The 20,342-nt window shown below is 42.5% G+C and overlaps 1 protein-coding gene across 1 annotated transcript in view; it reads left to right on the top strand.

Moving 5' to 3' along the window:
* TNR (tenascin R) overlaps positions 1 to 20,342 on the top strand; it is an 83,378-nt gene that overhangs the window by 46,584 nt on the left and 16,452 nt on the right. The window contains exons 13-16 of the mRNA XM_042925941.1: positions 1,697 to 1,816; positions 5,106 to 5,249; positions 5,925 to 6,055; positions 6,961 to 7,093. Coding sequence (XP_042781875.1) covers positions 1,697 to 1,816; positions 5,106 to 5,249; positions 5,925 to 6,055; positions 6,961 to 7,093 — 528 coding nt within the window. The remainder of the gene's footprint in view (positions 1 to 1,696; positions 1,817 to 5,105; positions 5,250 to 5,924; positions 6,056 to 6,960; positions 7,094 to 20,342) is intronic.

The raw sequence follows: 20,342 nt of genomic DNA, 5'->3' as shown, positions 1-20,342 counted from the left end.
ATTCCTCACTGCTTTTGTAGATACTCTCACAGGCCCAGAAACATCTGTAAAGTAATGGCCTAGAAACGTTCCTTCAGAATGTTCAGAACCTCAAGAAATTATTCTTCTAAAAGACACCACAGGGTATTCTCATCTTCCCTAGTCTCCTCACAGGCCTGTGACTACAGATAACCCAGCAATATTTTTGGTCCAATATTTCCTTTCCATCAAATTATCTGTGACCATTAAAGCATCAAGAAATATTGACCCAAAGTGATGCCCAATGAGTCAAAAGAAGCCCCCCTCTCACCTTCCTGAAAGTGTTAGAAATTCATAGTAAAGAAAGTAGGCTCTTTCTCTTTGAGAACAAGAAAATGAATTTCAAGAGCTTCCTACCCCCTAGGGTAAAAGAAAGCAGCAACTTGGGTCAAAACACCTCATCTTGGGTTTGTGGTTATAAGCAGCAAGTATCTGTAAAGCAGATATTCAGTAGGGCACCAACCCAAACCACCCTCCTTTAGGTTCAAGCAGAGCTATTGGCAACTCCCGACAACCAGATGACCCACAAAAATGTCTTATCTTGTTGTTTTAATGTAAGGTCTATGATTTTGCAATTGGGAGAAATGAGTACTCCTTTAGGATCTCACGCTTAATCTCAGAGGGATCAAGCTAACTGTAGTCTCCCAAGACTTTTCCTCTTTGTCTCTTCTCATAAGGTTGCATTGGAAGAACTTGCTGAAGACACAGATGATGGATGCAGTTGAGATATTAAAACTGAACCAAAGTTCACAGTTGTTGCTTTCAAATGAGGAATACGGGCAAGCTATAGAAACCTGCAGTTAGGGGTCAACAGCACATCTTGGTCCCCAGAAGTAAATTACATGATACTTGGGTTGAGTTGATACTTAAACTATTCTAATAACCTCCATTTCTAAAATAAATCCCAACCTTATGGAAGGGAAGCATAGTAAGAAACATATGCATAGAACATGGGCAAATAAGAATAGGCACACGGTCCCATGATGAGCAAACTCTGTTCCCCCCAACAGGCACCACTGGCCTTTAGCCTGGAAGAATCCCCTTGACTCTATGCCACAAAAAGGATACCCAGAACTCAATACAGAGGAAGTCTGTGGTAAAGCAATCATCATATGTGGCTTTAGAGGCAACCTGAGTCCCATTCAGTCATTCCACGAGCATGTGTTGTGTACCTTGTAAGTTCCAGGCACTGACGCTACTCCTTGACTTCATGGAACTCCCACCATACTTTCCGACGTTCATCAACAGAGATCGTTCCACAAAGCATGCCCCTTGTATTTGTGAAAGTGCAAATAGCCTGGGAAACAAATTGTCTCATTAACTAAAGGAATATAACAATTCCTATATGTTCTGAGTTTCTCCCTCTACGTTTAAATGTCTAAAGCACAACAGCCATACCTCAGAATCCCCCATAGCACCTGACAGTGCTCCGCATGTAAGAAGTTAATGAATACATTAAAAGGAAGACCCGAGACCAATCAGGGCAAAACTGGGTACTTGGGAGGAAGGACGAAGGGGAGAAGAGGATGAGATCAGAAGGGGAGAAAGGAAAGAGGTCTCCACTCACTTCATCATTTTGTATGGCACAGCCGCAGATGTGCGTGTTGGGTGAAGCTGCAGGAGATAGTTCGCTGCAGTGCCTCCTACGTTCACCTGATATTCTCCGGTTCCATTTCAGCCATGGACAACCCTGTGGATCTGATCGCCACCAACATCACTCCAACAGAAGCCCTACTGCAGTGGAAGGCACCAGTGGGTGAAGTGGAGAACTATGTCATTGTCCTCACACACTTTGCAGGTGAATGTCTACAGGCCTGTGCATCAGGCAGGTGGGAAGGGCGGGGACTGGGGCTGAAGGCTATTATGACAGTTTTTGTTTTTTGAAGGACATTTTATCAAGCTGAGGAACATATTAGAAGTTTTCCTGCTTTACTTTTACTCTCAAGCTCTCAAGATGTCCCCAAACTCTGCAAACAGTACCAACTATGGGAATGCAGAAGGGCCGAATCTGAAATGTACAAGGAGGGCACATAAACAAAGGCAAATACAAAAAACAGAGCAATAGCACTTGGAAGACAAAACTCAGAACTGAGCTAAGACATGGCCCCAAATGCTATGGGCTGGAACGCAGACTTTTCTAGATATTTACAGAGCGAGAAAACCACTAAAGCACCACGCACGGAGCAGATAATACGTGGAAACAGGTGACAAAGGATCCAGGCCTAGCAAACTCCTGTTGCTTTAGTCTTGTCTACCCATATCCAACCCAAAAGTTTGATCCAGCATGAAATCTTGAGTTTCAATGTCTTCTTACCATGCTTGTTCACCTTACATTATTTGAAGTTGAATAGAGAAGCCCAAAGTAAAATAGTGTTGAGTGATTCAAGTGTCTAGGCCTAGGAAAATTACTTGCCTGACCAAATTATACATGTGATCACAGAATTCTTGTGGGTTGTACCCGGGAATCCAGAGAACAAAGATACCAGAAGACAAAAGATAAGCAGATGTCTTGATTTTCAAAAATGACAGAGGAAGCCAGTTTTTGTAAGCTGCAAAGTAAACAGATGGTCAAAGCTTGGGAAAATAAAAACCAAAACAGACTATTAAATAAATTGGGAAAATAATTAGTGGATGTAACATACAAGTACAGGTTCACTAAGAGTAAGTTTTACCAGAACCACTTTAGGTCCCTTTTTTTTTTTTTTTTTTTTTTTTTTTGACTGGCCAATCTGCTAACACACTTGGATTTCAGTAATGTATTAGAAAAACCCACTTATCAATTTGACAATAAATTTCATATATTGAAAAATAAAATAAAATAAAATAAAATATGGTTAAGAGTAAAAAAAAGAACTCTGTTAAATGTTTAAAAAATAATTACATTAAAAATATACATTAATTTAAGAAAAAAAAAAGAAAAACCCACTTATCACTTAGATGGAAAAATACGTGATGGATCATATTTGGAGTTAGAACTGTAGCTGATTGGATGACCCTCCTCAAGGAACAAATATCATGACTATAGCTCCACCAGAACCCCGCTATGTGTGTGTGCGATCCGTGTCAACTCCTGCCACCCCTCCCTGCATGCCATGGGCCTGCGTTTCTTAACTCTCACCATGCCTTCCCAAACCGCCATGCATTTGCATGTGTCATTTCCCCTACCAAGAAATTCCCTCCCTACTTGTCTGCTTAGACACACACATTCTTTAAGTCAGTTTCAACACTATCTCCTCTGCCAAAGCTTCCAATATTCCCCCAAGGTAGATAGACCCACCCGCTCACAGATACAAAGTACATGATTCCAGGGGCGCCTGAGTGGCTCAGTCTGATAAGTGTCCAACTTCGGTTCAGGTCATAATCTCGCGCGGTTCAGCTCTGCTGACAGCTGGGAGCCTGGAGCCTGCTTCAGATTCTGTGTCTCCCTCTCTCTGCCCCTCCCTGCTCACAGTCTGTCTCTCTCTCTCTCTCAAAAATAAACAGACGTTAAAAAAATAAAAACAAAGTACATGCTTCCCTCATACCAATTAACCTCTGTTCGTGCAACAAATACCTTTGATGTCCTCCCACGAGCCACGCACTCACCAAGGCTGCAAGGATTCAGAGACAGAGCATGAGTTCTCTTCGCAGACCTCACTCTGGTGAGGATGAAACCAATACCTGGGTACAACCCAATGTGAGCACTGTCGTGACACAGGCAATCACAGAACAGATGGATCGCTGATTGGGAGTGAGGGTGTTGAAGGGGAAAAAAACAAGCTGATCTCAGGTAAAGTTAGAGAAGGATTGTATAGGAAAAGGAATTCCGAGAAAAGAGAGCAGCCTGAGTGCATTTGTAGAGATATGAGAGAACATGAGGACTTCTGAGAACTGCCATGGTTTGAGGTGGCTGGAACAGCGACCGCTGGCAACATGTTGCAAATGAGGATACTAAAAAGTTAGAGTCGTTATGTATGTTCTTCCAAAGAGCTGGTGTGGATTTTAACTTGTTCGCATGCCTTCTAAGCCTTTAGACCACAAGGAACTTGAAACCCCCACCTAGTTTGGAGAATTGCTTTGTAAACTTTCTTAAATGCTGAGAGTGACCTGGGAGTATTCTAAAGACACAAGAAAGGGCTTGGCCCTGCTCTAGTGAATAGTTGTTTTTATTTTTGTTTTTAACATTTATTTATTTTTTGAGAGACAGAGCGCGAGTGGGGAGGGGCAGAGAGACAGAGGGAATCCGAAGCAGGCTCAAGGCTCTGAGCTGTCAGCACAGAACGCAACGTGGGGCTCGAACCCACAAACTGTGAGATCATGACCTGAGCCAAAGTCAGACACTTAACCAACTGAGCTACCCAGGCGCCCCTCTAGTGAAGTTTTATTGACAGCATGAATGAATACAGAGAAGACACGCTTATCACATTTGTATATAAAACAAATCTGGGTAGTCACTGATACTGTGATATGGTGACCGAGAGTAGCTATGCTTGTGCTGAGCATAGCATAATGTATGCTGAAGTTGAATCACTACGTTGCATACTTGAAAATAATGCACCATTGTGTGTCAACTGTGCTCAGGTATTTTTTTTTAACTGTGATCAATAGAATCCAAATTCAAATATAGTTCAATAAACTGAAACAGTGGTCCAAAACTCAATTGACAAGGCAAAATACGGTAGAAATAAATGCGGAGCTCTGCCCATGGGTGCAAGAAGTCAACAGATTTGGAGCTGCCACATACATGTAATGGTGGTTGGGGATAAATTTTCTCAGCCTAGAAGAGAGGGCTTGATTCGAAGCTGTGGTGGGGGAGAAAGAGCCATGGAGACAGAGGCTTCAGCTTTTCTTTGTAACCCCAGCGGCTTGAGTGAAGTCACGGAAAAGACAATTTGGCTTCCAAATAAGGAATATGTTTCTCAATCGAGATGCAAAACATGATGAGAGGAGATGCTTGTGTGGAATCCAATGCTAAGCTGAATAGCCTTGAAACGATGTCTTCCACAATCCTTCAATATTGAATCTTTATGAAATGTCTTTGGATTTGATAAGCTTTTCCCAGGTTGAATCACCTTAGTCAGCTCTTACCCGTGTTCATGTGATTTCAGTTGCTGGAGAGACCATCCTGGTTGACGGAGGCAGTGAGGGATTCCAGCTCGTTGGCCTGCTTCCCAGCACCCACTATACTGTCACTATGTATGCCACCAGTGGACCTCTCACCAGTGGCACCATCAGCACCAACTTCTCTACCCGTGAGTACATGGTTGGCTATATATCCAGCATCCCTGGATGCTTTTGCAGATCCTGAAAATTATCCATCCCCATGTGGTGGACTAAATTAGAGTCTAGAGGCTTTGGACAGCGCAGCTATGAGCTGTTCGTATCTCAGTTGACTGCTGCCCAAATGCCAGTGAGCTGCAGCTCTCGGGCAGCAGGCACATGTCTATTTTCTGCTTTCATCCTGGGTCTGGCTGACAGCAGTAGAACCAGGCCAAGAGAGGCCAGTATTGGAAATGGATCTGGCCCAGAAAAAACTGGATGCATATGAAAGGGCTTGATATCTGGGAGACACTGGCTGGGTGCAATCATGGCCAGAACAGGAGACAAAGGTATAGTTGTGGGGATGATGATGCAAGTTCCAGAGTGAACTCACAGACATGCAGATTTATTTAGGTCATGATTTCAGACATAGGTCAGATTGGAAGATGACACACCTGGGCCCAGAGGCCCAGGTTAGAGGGGGAAATAGGTGCAGGAATGATCATGACACTGACTGATCATTTTCTGCTCCTGTCCAAGCTAGAACTGGGGTCAGCATGTAAGCAGCCCAGAGACCACGTAGGTGGGCAGATAAATACCTGATACCTGGAATCAAACAGAAAGGAGCTGGAGAGGAAGGTACTCCTGGTGTTTTCTCTTCCTTATAGTCCTGGACCCTCCTGCAAACCTGACGGCCAGTGAAGTCACCAGACAAAGTGCCCTGATCTCCTGGCAGCCTCCCAGAGCAGAGATTGAAAACTACATCTTAACCTACAAATCCACTGATGGAAGCCGCAAGGTGAGATTTTTCTGTAAGGGAGATTTTTCTATCAGGCCATCCAAAGGGAGCAAACTGGGTTTCCCATGACGGATACAGACATGCTGTTGAGAAAAAAGCCTGGGTCTGTAAGCCAGAGATTTTGGTGCTAGTCCTGGCTTCTCTACTACTCTCTTTACAAGTTGAGACAAAACACGAAGCCTCTCTGAGCCTTAGTTTCCGCTCCGGATAATGGGGGTGTCTACCTTTACAACTTCACTTGGTTTTGGGTGGTGCTTCCAATATGATGATGCAAAGCACAGTGGAAACTTCCAAGCCATATAAGTACATCGTTTTGGAAAAAAATTTCACTAGCAGGGCCAAGCAAACATGAGCTGGATACCAAATTCGAGTCTTTTATGCCTCTTGATAAGCATTATAAAGGCTACATCTATAGCCTGCAGTAAAGAGATGACAAATTTCTGTGTTGTGTGATCAGTTGAAATAGTACTTCTAGAGCACCGGTTGTCAGACTTCTGTTTGCAATGAAATCCTTTTTTTTTTTTAAAGTGAAATCATATTCAGGAGCAGAATGTACAAAATGGATGTAAGCAGAGCTAGTCTGTTGGATATGGAGTAGGGAGGCCTAGGCTTCTGCCTCCCTGGGTCCTGAGGAATCTAATACAGTTGGAAACCACTGGATTTGATAATCCACATGCCTACCTTTATGCCAATGTGCATCTATGCGGTAGGAGCTGTCTCAATCTCACACAGGAGCTGTCCTTTCTGCCTGTTGGCTCGATGCAGTCTTTGTTGGGGAACGGAGAGCACACAGTGGCCGTGGCGATACCGACCGATCTGGCCGTGGGCTTGGGCTTCCCTTCCCAGCTCCTCTCAATCATGTGCCTGTCACTCCCATCCACCTGCCTTCCTCGCTTGTTCCACAGGAGCTGATTGTGGACGCAGAGGACACGTGGATCCGACTGGAGGGCCTTTCTGAGAGCACAGACTACACGGTGCTCCTGCAGGCGGCCCAGGACACTGCCCGGAGCAGCCTCACCTCCACCACCTTCATCACAGGTGAGACACATGGCCCGGTGATGCTTTCTTCTTCCCTGCAGGACGTCTGGCTCCTCAGCAACTTCTGCTGAGACGTGATCAGGGAGGAACCTATCAACGGACTCAACTGCCTCTTCCTGTGAAGGAAAATAATGATTTTCTCCACTCCCCCTTTTCCCCCCTTCCAAGACTCTGCCAGGAAACTTCTCACTGCCAGGGCAACCATAGGAACCAGCAGTGCAAATCCCTGGTCCACCTGGACCCACTAAATGACAGATTCCTGTTCAGATTTTCTGCAAGTGTTTTCCCAGCAAATTTCTTCCATCCTTCCTTCCTGCCTGCCTTCCTTCCTTTCCTTCCTTCCTCCCTCCCTCCCTCCCTCTCTTCCTTCCTCTCTCTCTTCCTTCCTTCCTTCCTTCCTTCCTTCCTTCCTTCCTTCCTCCCTCTGCTGCCTGTAATCAGAGAATCACGTAATAAAGGTATGGATAGTAAACCCTTTGCATTAAATCCAGGGTTCTTCTCCATACACGAAGCACTTTTGCATTCCTATGACCTCAATTCAGTCCTTGTAACAACTGGTGAGAAGGGCCTTATGTATACCCCCATTTCACAGATGATGAAACAGAGTGCACAGAAATCAAATAGCATACGTGCCGGGGTCAAACTAGAACCAAGGTCTTCTGCTTCCAAATCCAGTTGCTCCTGCCTTCCTTCATTTAAGTATCAGCAGAATATACCTGAAACTGTCCTTCAGGAATAAGGGTGTCCTCATGTGTGTAACAGGAAATAAACCAACCTTTTGAGAACCTTTGAGAGCTATCTGACAGGCACTGTTCTGACTACATTACATGTATTACCTAATTCAAGCCTATGAAATCACATCCTATGAGGTATATTCCATTATCCCTATTTCCAGTTGAGGAAATTGGGCCACACAGAGGTGAGGCAACTCACCTAAGACCCCATAACTTGTAAGCAGGAGAGCCTGGATTTGACCCCAGTTGATCTGGCTGTGGGGCCTGTGCTATTAACAGTCCTTTCTGCCTTTTCCCACAGTACCTCTCTATAGTCCGTAATGTAGGACTTCCCAGTCCACACTTTGAGCTGTCTTCCTGCCCCACGTTCTGGAGGTGTGGCTGTGCACATGTGTGGGCCAAGCAAGAGTACCCCTTGTCCCTAGATGTACGTCTGCCTGCCATGTCAGAGTACCAGGATGGCTGGAATCCTGGCCCTGCCTCAGAGCCTACCCCTTCATCACCAGAGGGAGGTGACAGAATATGCCCCATCCCTACTCAGGTGGCTCTCCCTGTAGACTCACCCTAAATGGTAAAGCAGGACACTGAATCAAATACACCAAGATGTCACCAGTCGTTCTTTAAGGTAGTGAGATTGTGAATGAGTTCTCCTTTCCCTTCTTTTTAATATTTTGAATATCTTACAAAGTGTCTACAATGAGCGCACTCATCAGAAAAATGATTTTTTAATTAAAAAATAAAAATAAGCCGAGGGCGCCTGGGTGGCTCAGTTGGTTGAATGCCCAACTCTTGATTTTGGCTCAGGTCATGATCTCACAGTTCGTGAGATCAAGCCCCACATCGGGCTCTGTGCTGACAACATGGGGCCTGCTTGGGATTCTCTCTCTTCCTCTCTCTCTCTGCCCCTCCCCCACTCATGCACACACACTCTCTCTCTGTGTGTGTCTCAAAATAAATAAATAGACTTTAAACAATCTTAAAAATAAATAAAAATAAACATAAGCCTTGGTCGCAGGGCTTGCCACAAGTCGAAACGCGTCTTCACGAAGCGGAACTTAGAGGACACTTGATCCCTTTAAGAGGCTCAAGCCAATTTTGCGCCCCCTCCATGCCCTTTCACAGAGGGACTTATCTCAGCATCAAGGTGCTACCTTCGCTTGTTCCATCCCTTCGCTGCGTATTCACAGGTGTAAGGGTCCTCTGTGGTCCTCTTTTTCAAGCTGCCACCCAAAGACCCGTGGATTGGAGCTTTTCCCTGAATTAAGAATTTCTTTCCCACACAAAGGACAGAGACGACAGAAAAAAACCAGAGCTCCCAATTTGCATATTTATTAAGTGCAAAGTAATCATTTCATCCCCGAAATGCATAGGTTTCAAAGATCGCTCAGTGTAGTATGGGCCACGGCTCCCGCCCTCGTAATGCCACAGCTGGTGTGTGTGAGCAGGATGATAAGACACTGAGTCTACGGCCCTACCACCCGGAACGTGCCTCATCTCGCCTGGCACACCTGAGGTTTCTCCAGCATCTTGTGGCTGTGCCTTGCTCCAGATCCACCCGGGCAATAAAAGTGTACCAGCTTCTGTGCCCACCACTGGCCCTCTCTTCTGCGAAGCCACCCCACAGATGTATAATAGTTTGGGTCTGGGATCCCAAATCCAGCGGGAGGCTCAGCCAGATCTAATAAGCAGAGGGCTAACAATTCATGGAAATCCAGAGAGGGGGCGAGGGTAGTGGCTTTGTTTAGTGGACAATGCATCAGGGGGGATTTAGGTGTTTGTTTCTTTGTTTTTGTGAAACTCCAGCTGACACTGGGCTTCCTGGGGCATGACCAATACCATCTCAAAAAGGGGAAAACTGTTAAGAGCCCACGATCCTGTATAATGAGCGTAGCTACTGACTGAGCCGCCCCATGGACAGTTTGGGGTTGACTAGAGAAGGACTTGCCCCTATTCCCGCGGTACAAGGCAAAGATATATCCATGTTTGGAAGTCTTTGCAGAGCTTTGCTGCGAAGCTCAAATTTAAATTTAAACCACTGATGTGTACCACACCCTGCTGGCTTTGTCTTGGAGATTTATCAGAACCCACTGAAATGACCAGTTGCAGAATGAAAAGTGTGTGGATGAAAGTAATGCATATGGAAGTACCTTGCACAAAGCCTGACACACGGCAGACATAATAAATGTGGGTTGAATGGAATAGTTGAATCCCAGCTGCAGAGCATGGAAGAAGGGTTTCTGGTGAAACAAAGCTGTAGAAGGAGATTTTCAATATCCATCACAGGGACGGGACTGGCAGAGAGAGAGGTACTGCCTGCACAGTGTGATGCCCCAAGTCCCTCCAATTTCAGGTTCTTTCTGCCACCAGAAATGCAAATTTCCCTGAAGAGATTGTACTAAACCTGCACAGTTATTTGCACGTCAACATTAGTGAGTCTTCTCTGCTTGAGCCATGCCCACCCCCACCTTTTCTACCACCCCCTTCCAACTCCCCTGCCAAAAGCAAATTTTATTAAGGAGGAAGAGAATACAAGAGTATCAGCTTCCTTCCTAAATGTGGGGGTCAGGATGTTATCAAGAGGGAAGGACACCTGGTGGCTCAGTCGGTTGAGAGTCCAACTCTTGGTTTAGGCTCAGGTCATGATCCCAGGAGTCATGGGATCGAGCCCTGTGGGGCCTGCTTAGGATTCTTTCTCTTCTCTCTCTCTCTCTCTATGCCCCCTTCCCTGCTCTTATGTGCACACATGCATTCTCTCTCTCTCTCTCTCTCTCTCTCTCTCTCTCTCTATATATATATATATATATATATATATGAAAAAGAATAAGGAAAAGTTTGGGGTTTGCTTAATGGGTGGCTTGAGCCAGATGCCTTGAGGAGGAGTCCAGGAGAGGGGGCTTCCAGCATCAGGGGCAGGTGTTTTTCATCCCAGAACTCTCCTGTTAGCCCCATAGATCTCTTACAGGTCTCTGGAGATCAGGCTCCCTCTGAAGAGTGGCCTCAGTGGCTGCACCTTCGGCCTGATTCTGCCTCCCCTGACGTGAAGCACATCCCAACTCATCCTCTCCCTGTCTCTCTAACTCCCTCCCAACACACACACACGGGAGCCACATAACTTGCCCTGTCCGCTCTATCGGCGGGCCCCTGTTTGCCTAGAAAGAAGAAAAGGAGGAGGAAGAGGAGAAGAGGAGGAGGAGGAAAAAGGAGAAGGAGAAGGCAGGGAAGGGGAAGGAGAAGAAGAACAAGAGGAAGAAAGAAACAAAAACAAAGAGCAGAGAATCTTTTCACATACTTGAAAGACTGAAGAGCTGGCAGTCTGAACCCCATGAATTATTCCCGCTGAGCAAGAGGTCTGAAAAACACCAGAGCATCCAATGTGACGGCACATCAGGGCTGATGGATTTAGAGACTAATTTCATTCTCATAACAGGCATCCTTTCCGACTTCATTGACAGTGCCTGAGCTCTCCACTTAGCAGCATCCTATTCTTAGGACGGGATGTTATCAGCTGGTCGTTCTAAGCATTTTCTATGCCTTGTCTTATGGAACAAAAGAGCCTAGAGCTGGGCCCCTAAGTGGCCTCCATCCGCTGACAAACCTTCATCTTGCCTTGGGTGGGCCGCAATAAGAGGCTCATTTCAAGCAGATGTCTATTTAATGGTCTGGAAAAGAGTTGAGATGTTTTTAAAAATAAAAATAAAAGAGAGAGCGAGAAGAAAAGAACTCACTCCCACAAAACCTCAGAAACTTTCTTTGATCAAGATATCCTCCCTTGCTGTATTCCTGCTATAGAGCATAAACCCATTTCATTCTTTCCATCATGTTAATAGCTGTCTGTCCTGTTGTCCCTGGTGTTTGCACAAGACTCTAGGGGGAATTAAATACAAGTAGTATGGAAGAGAAAAAATATGGATACATTATTTATAATTTACTGTCGCCTGAAATTTCATTCAAGGTCTACTTGTCTTTCAGAGACATGAATATAAATGAGGAAACAAATATTCCCCGTAGAGCAACAGGGACTTGGTGAAATGATCTTCTGAGACGCAGGTTTCATTGTCTCTTTTAATACTATAAGAAGCAAACAAGACGCTCACTAAAGCTTGTCCTCAGAGACAGCGAACACTATAAAATAGGTTGTCTTGACCTTGAGGTTAAGCGAAGACAATCATTTGTGGAGGTACCCAGAGATGAGTAATGAGAAGTTTTCTTTATTACCTTTGCTCCAGTCTATCCCACATCCAGGCTGAGCTGCTCTCTGGGGCTTTTCAGGAAAAGCTCTGGGAGTCTATTCTAACACAAGCTTCAGTTTTGAAGCTGTAAAAATTAATAAGGATTGGCAAATCCCGGATCCCTGGACAATAGATAGTGGGTCATGCAAATCCACGTAATTATCAGTTGGGAATTCCAATGCCCACTGTGCATTGCTTCCTACTCTCACTTATACCACACTTCCCCCTTCACCAAAGTAGGGAACTGGAGAGGATTCCCTCTGCTCCACTACTTAGAAACAGCTGGCGTGCCAGCTCCGTTGAAATAAGCAATCCCCCAAAAGGAGAGGTCCACCTTCTCCTTTCTTGGATACCTGACTGTGTGGAAGGAGGGCACTACAGACCCCATTTGAACAAAGTATTCCCATCCATGACCCCCAAGGGCCCTCTCTATATTTATTCATTTCTTTCTTTCTGCTTTCACCTTTTCTTGTGCCTGCTACACGCAACCGTTCTGAGGCGTTGAATTTGTGTCCTTTGGTTTATATGTGTTTTTGAAAAATGTGTTCTTGGGCAAGTTTTGAGTATATTTCAAATGTGTGCAAACGGTATTGGATTACACAATTCATTCCCTGCTCTCGTATTTTCTACTCAGCGCTGTTTTTAAGACCCATCGATGCTGTAGTACAGGTGCCTAGTCTCTGGCTTCCAACTGCTGCAAAACACTGCGTGCTGTTCATCCATCGCATGTTACCTCTCCATTCTCCCAAGATGGACAGCAGATGGTCCCCAGCCTCCCACACCACAAATGGTGCTGCAGAAAATACCTTATATGTGCCCTCTTATGAATCAGTGAGGCATCACCTTTGGGATATGTTCCCAGAAGAGGAATGACTGGGTCAGGGGGTATGTGTTTACCTGGTTTAACTAAGTATTGCTCTTTGGGATGGCTATGCTAGTCCACACTCCCTACGGAAGTTCATGACGGCTCCTGTTTCCTAATGACATGATCCAGCTTTGTAACTTTTGACAGTCTAATAGGCATAACTGAGATTTAATTTTCTGGTTGAATTTCTTTATTTTTTTCTTTTCTTAAGATGAAATTTATTGTCAAATTGGTTTCCATACACCACCCAGTGCTCATCCCAACTGGTGCCCTCTTCAATACCCATCACCCACACTCCCCTCCTTCCCACCCCCCCCATCAACCTTCAGATTGTTCTCAGTTTTTAAGAGTCTTTTATGGTTTGGCTCCCTCCTTCTCTAACTTTTTTGTTCCTTCCCTTCCCCCATGGTCTTCTGTTTAGTTTCTCAGGATCCACTTAAGAGTGAAAACATATGGTATCTATCTTTATCTGTATGACTTATTTCACTTGGCAGAACACTCTCCAGTTCCATCCACGTTGCTACAAAAGGCCAGATTTCATTCTTTCTCATTGCCACGTAGTATTCCATTGTGTATATAGTTGAATTTCTTTAAATAATAACAAGTGTGAGTTTAAACATCTCATCTATGCTTGTTAGCCTTTCGAGTTGCCTTTTTCTATAAATTGCCTGCACATACAGCCTATCTTTCTATCAGAGTTCCTGTGATAAGTAAGTGTTACCTAGCATTATTTGAGTTTCTGAAGTCTTTAAGTCTTTACCTGCCTGTGGGACACAAAGGTATTCTTCTATGTGTACCTTTATTAACTTTCTAGATTTTTTATATTTAGTCATTTTGTATGTGGTATTAAGTAAGGATATAGTTTTTTTTTTTATTTTTTTTTAACATTTTTATTTATTTTTGAGACAGAGAGAGAGAGAGCATGAACAGGGAGGGTCAGAGAAAGAGGGAGACACAGAATCTGAAACAAGCTCCAGGCTCTGAGCTGTCAGCTCAGAGCCCGACACGGGGCTCGAACCCATGGACTGTGAGATTATGACCTGAGCCGAAGTCGGACGCTCAACCGACTGAGCCACCCAGGCGCCCCAAGGATATAGTTTTTTAAGTTTATTTATTTATGTTGAGAGCGAGACTGCATACAAGCAAGCAAGGGAGGGACAGAGAGAGAGGGAGAGAGGGAATCTTGAGCAGGCTCCACGCTATCAGCACAGAGCCCAACATGGGGCTTAAACTCACGAACCATGAGACCACAACCTGAGCCAAAACCAAAAGTCAGACGTTTAACTGATTGAGACACGCAGCTGCCCCAGTAAGGATACAGTTTCATTTTTCTTCATATGGTAAGCCAGTTTCCTCAACATCATTTACTAAGTAATCCATCTATTCTCCATTGATTTGTGTTGCTTTACTGTATATTAGGTTTCCATATGTACATGTATCCGTCTCTGAACTCCGAACTCCATATTCTAGTCCATGGTCTGCTCTATAGCCAACACTACATTGTGTTTTAATATCGATCACTCAGTATCTTAATATTAATATCTCAATATTAATATCACTTTTCTTTTTTGAAGTTGACTCAGCTCTTGTGACCTTCATTGTCCCATAGGCATCTCAAAATAAGTCTATCAAGTTCCACAAAAGAAATTTTGTCTTGAATTTAGACTGGAATTGCAATAAGTTTATAACGTAATTTGGAGAGAACTGACATCTTTAGAATACTAAGTCATCCCTTCTAAAAGTATACAATGTGTCTTCATTCATTCAAATAATATCTGTGCTCTTTAATAGGATTTTAAGTATTTCTCTATAACATTATGTTCTTGGCTAATTTCTAAACAATTTACAATTTCTTATTGCTCGGTGACTTTCATTGAACTTTAAAAATTATTTTCTAGTTCCTTATTGCTGATATGGAAAAATGCTATGGATTTTTGCGTATTGATCTCATACCCAGCAATCCCGCTGAGCTCTTTTATTAATTCTAATTATCTATTATTTCTGTTGATATTTTTAGGTAAATGTTTTATATCATTTACAAATAATAATGGTCTTATCTATATATTTCTAATCCTTATACCTCTATTTATTTACTTTTCTATCCCTTGTCCCATTAGCTGGGACCTCAAGAACTATGTTAAACTGAACGGTGAGATTAGGTAACCTTTACTTGTTCCCATTCTTAAAGGGAATGCTTACTTGTAGCTTCATGTTGCATACTTTTTGCTAAGTCTTCATTTTTAAGCTTCTTTTTGATGGGAAAACAGAAGCTTTTCTAAAATAAAATAAATATAGGGGCGCCTGGGTGGCTCAGTCAGTTAAGCGTCCAACTTCGGCTCAGGTCATGATCTCGCGCAGTCCGTGAGTTCCAGCCCAGCGTCGGGCTCTGTGCTGACAGCTCAGAGCCTGGAGCCTGCTTCATAATCTGTGTCTCCCTCTCTCTTTGCCCCTCTCCCACTTGCACTCTGTCTCTATCTCTCAAAAATAAATAAACATTAAAAAAAATGTTTATTGAAATAAAATAAATATATAATTAGCTAATCTTAAATAAACCAAGGTAATATTCGCTTAGGTTTGAAGTTTAAAACATTTAAGTTAAAGAATTTTCTTCTATTTGAAGCTAAGAGTTTTTGTCACAAACTTTGTGGTTAAACTTTCTCAAATGGCTTTTTTCTGCATCAACTGAGTTAATTATATGATTTTTATCCTTATCTTAATAACGAGATAAAGTACACTGATAGAGTTTTCTGTATAGTCCTAGGAGAAACCTCACCTGAATGTGATTTTTTTTTTAATGCACTGTTGGGTCTGATTAGGTAAAATTTTGTTTAACCTGTTTACACATCTACAATCATAAGTGAAATTGACCTATACATTTTCTCATGTACATGGTTCCTTATTGAGTTTTGAAATCCATGTTTCAATAGATTCATTTAAAAAATCTAGACAATTTTCATTCTTTTTCATACTTTTTTTGGAGTAGCTTACAACAGAACCCATCACTAAAACCATTAGGGCATTTTTTGTTGTCGTTTTGGTTGTTTCTCTTTGTTTTAGGGATGTGAGATGGACTAGTATCTCTGCATTATCTGTCTAAAGTCCCAGTTTCTTCTTATACCAGTTGTGGCACTTTATAACCTTCTAGGAGTTTATTCATTTCATCTGAGTCTTAAATTTTAGTAGCATGAAATTCTTCGAAAGACTTTATTTTTAATCTCTACTATATCTGCAGCTATTTTCACTTTTTCAGCTTATTTTTGGCAACTTCGGTCTTTATTTTTTAATCAGCCTTATTAACATTAATCAATATTAATATTTTCAAAGAGCCAGCTTTTAGATTTAAGATCCATATTCATGTTTACTTGTCCCTATAAATTTCTTAAACTGATCAATATAGTACCTTCCCTGCAGCAATCCAGGTACTTGAGCATGTTCTCAAACCCTCTGGACTCTTCCCCACTCCCTGTCCCTTTCACCTTCACCCAAACCAACCCTGTGTGGATTTGGGCTGTGGGTTGTTAAAAATAGGCATTTTTCCCTCCTGTTTTGTGATAGTCTTTTATTTAAGGCAAAAAGAAGACATCTTACTCAAGTATTTAACCACGCTTACTTTTCATATCTGTAGCATTTGTCACTCTTCTGAACTGTGTGCTTCCTCTAGATTTTCCAGAAAGGATTTTGTAAGGCAGACCTCATGAAATCTCACATGCCCGGAGCATTTTTTTGTTTTTTTTAATCATACCCTCACATTTGAATTGCAATGTGATCAGAGATACAAAATGTTAGGTTCCAATATTTATTTCCTTCATATTTTAAAATATTCCATTGTCTTTTCATATGCAGTGTTGCCACTGAGAAGTCTGATGTCAGTCTGATCCTTGTTCCCTCTGGAGGCGGTCTGCTCTTTCTAGAAGCTTTTAGAATGTTTCTCTTTCTTTTTTACAGTCTTCCACTTCACCATATGTCTTGGGGTTTGTTTTTCTTTTTATCTTTCGTCCAACACTCCTAGAGCCCTTTAAATCTGAGGTGTTTTATCTTTAATTCTGAGACATTTATCTTCATTATTTCTTTAGATATTTCTTTCTGTTTTTATTTCTCCTTTTTAGGACATCTATTAGTTAGATGTTGGAATGTATATTCTCTCCTCCAAATCTCTTAGCTTTGTCTTTATGTTTTCTTGCCTTTTATCTTGCTTTTAAATCTTTTCAGAAAGTTCCTCCATCTGATCATTCAAGTCATTTATTTGTGTTTAGCTGGATCTAAATTCTCCATTCATCCCATCCATTATGTTCTTACTTTCAACTATTATATTATTCATGCCTAATATTTCTACTTAACTGTGCATGATTTTGGTTATTTTTTTTATATTGTTAATTTCCTTTCTTACCTCCTTAAATAAAGCTGTCATGCTTAATTTAAACTTGGACCTACTATTCTAATAGTTCTGCATCAGGTGATGGATGTCACACAGACTGTGGTCTTTCTTTCTCAGTAATCTTACTCTCCAGTGATGGACATTCTGGCTTATGCGCTCATGTCTCTTTGGGGTTATCAGCTGCTGTGTCTGTTATGTGTGTAATAGAGAAGAACCAAGGACACACGAAGAGGTAGATAATGAATAGTCCATGAAAGTATGGGGGAGAAACAAAAATATAACTTCAAAACTTTTTTCTGACCTACTCTTTTTCTCTTTTTTTTGTACTGTTTGTGTCTGGTTTTTGTATCCAGGTAATGCTGGCCTTATTGAATGAGTTGTCAATGTTCCCTCTTTTTCCATTTTCTATAAAAGAATGTATAAAACTGGTGATGTTCCTTTTTTAAATGTTTGATAGAATTAATAATGAAGCCATCTGGGCCTGGAGATTCTTTTTCTAAAGGTTGTAATCACAGATCCAATTTTTTTAATAGTTATAATCTTGTTCAGGTTACCCATTTCATCTTGGGTGACTTTTGGTAGATGGTGATTTTCAAGGAAATGGTCCGTTTCATCCAAGTTTTTAAATTTATTTACATAGAATTGTTTATGATATTCAGCAGGATGGGGATGTTCAATCACTCTTTAGGGAGGGCAGTGAATTTTTTCAAACATCAATACCATCTGCCTCGGTTATAAGATGGCATTGTGAATGTTATAGAAGGACCTTATATGTCATTATACACAGGATTTTATCTGGCCAATTTTTAATTGTATTGTCCCAAATGTTTTCAGAAAATCTAACTGTAATTTCCCTTTTCATAATCATAGGAGTGGATATAGTGCTTTATATCCTTTATACCTTTAGCAAATATTGACTTAGCATCTACCATGAGTCAAACACTGTTCTAAGGTCTGAGGATAAAGTAATGAACAAGATGAACCAGATGCCCACCCTCCTGAAACTTATATTCAAGGGGATGAGGCAGTTGGGAATAGACAAAGGAAGGAAAACAGGTAATTTCAAGTAGAGATAATATTATTTAAAAAAATAACCAGTAATGGAATAGGCACAGATGTAAAGAGCTGACCTCTAGGACAGTTCTTATGGCAGGAAGTGTTTTCTGATTGTCACTTCCTTCCCCTATCATAGACTCTGGCCTCAACTAAGATGGTCAGAAGAGGCCTCCCTTTGAACTGAGATATTTGAGCCAGGGCTTAAATGATGAGAGCAAATTACACAAAGAAGAGCATTCCAGACCTAGTAAGAGTAATTACTATACCCCAAAGGAGGAATAAGTTTGGTATGTTCAGCAGATTAGAAGAAAGCCAGCAAGAGAGGGTACGAAATCCAAGGCAGAGCCAGAGCGTACCGGGCTTTGTAGGCCAAGGTAAGGATTTTGGATTTTCTTCTAAATGCAAGAAGCTATTGCAATTGGAGCCATTGCACTGAAGAAGCCATTGGAGGTTATTTGGCAAGAGAGAGATAGGATGAGATAGGATCACATTTACATTATTTTTAAAAAAGCACTCATTAAAAATGGAGAGTAGATATAAGTGGGGTCAGAATGGCAGGAAAAGACCAGACAGGAGGCATTACCATGATCCAGCCCTCTCCTTGCGAGGTCCAATCAAGAGCCACAGAGAGGGTCCAGGCTGACAGCTGCTAGTCTGTGATCAACTCATCTGCCATGGAACTGGGTTTCCTGATATAAGTGAATCCACAGAATAAGGCAAATTATGTCAGAATATTGCTCTGTGAGAGTACCTTTAGCTTATCTTTGAAAAGAAGATTTGGAAGCCTACTGAGTTTGCCCATGGTGGGTAGAGGCAGATGGTCTGCAGAGCTTGAGGACCTTCCTCAGCAACTCCGCTTCAGGTGAAGGTATCCAAGTTATCTATTGTTCAGTTGATTCTCCATTCCTATTATACCCTTAAAGACTTTTGTCACTTCTCCTCCCAGATTCCCTCTTGAATTGGGTCTTAACTCCAGTCTCACCCCAATCTAATTCATTCTTCACCCCACAGTAAGAACAATCTTTCTAAAAACTTGAGCTTAAAGTCCATCAATGGTCTCTTCATTCTACCACCTGCCCAAGATAGTTCAGCTCCTTAAATGCCATGATCCAGTCCCTACTTACCTCCCTGAAGCTCTCACTCATCCACTCAGACCAGCTCCTGGCTAACTCTGCAGTTTCCCAAATAAGCCATACTTTTTGTACAGACCTGGGATACCCTTCTCCCACCAATCTGTAGCTAATTTCTGCATCAGTTCCTAAAATAAGAAGTACTTTCTCAGTAGCACTTGCTAATACTGCCACATCCCAGGCTCTACCGTTCCCCTTACCTTCATTAGCCCCAAGCTTCATTGAATGCCCACCTCCATGTTTGATAACTCTCTATATTTACCTCTTCCCCAGAGCACTTAGAGCTTGGGGTTATATTTGTTGGTTTCTCCCACCAGAGTGTGAGAAACCTGAAAGATGGGACTGCGTCCTTTTATTCTTCATATTCCCATCTTTTAGCACAACATTTAGAACTCAACAGATGCCCCCTATATGTTTGTTGGATGAATATATAAAAGAATAAACAAGTAATAAATTAGAAGATGCTATTAAGGAGGCTAAGGTGGTAGGTTTTCACAGCCCATGTGCGCTGAACAGGTAACTTTGCCCTGTCCATGACTTCAGACTACCCTCCACAAACCTGCCAACCAGAAACCCACTTCTGGGAAGAACAGTCTAAGTGCTGGTGGCCAGAGGCAGCCACCTGTGCTTCTGTGGAGCAGCACACTTTGCTGTGTAGTTACACAGACACCTGCTGAGGCTGTCCTCAGAAGGAAACACTGGCATCATGGCTTTGGTCCGGATGCTAAGGTCATATGAATAGGCAGATGCTCTCCAAAGCCATCTACTCTGACTCTTTTAAAGATGGCATCCAAGAGTGGAAAACAAGTAAGAGACAGGGCAGGGAGAGAAAAAGTCTCTTCCTTCACTCCCAGCCAGCT

This window comes from Panthera leo, chromosome F3, assembly GCF_018350215.1.
Source record: "Panthera leo isolate Ple1 chromosome F3, P.leo_Ple1_pat1.1, whole genome shotgun sequence".
Lineage (NCBI taxonomy): Eukaryota > Metazoa > Chordata > Mammalia > Carnivora > Felidae > Panthera > Panthera leo.
This window is presented reverse-complemented; position numbering and strand designations above follow the sequence as displayed.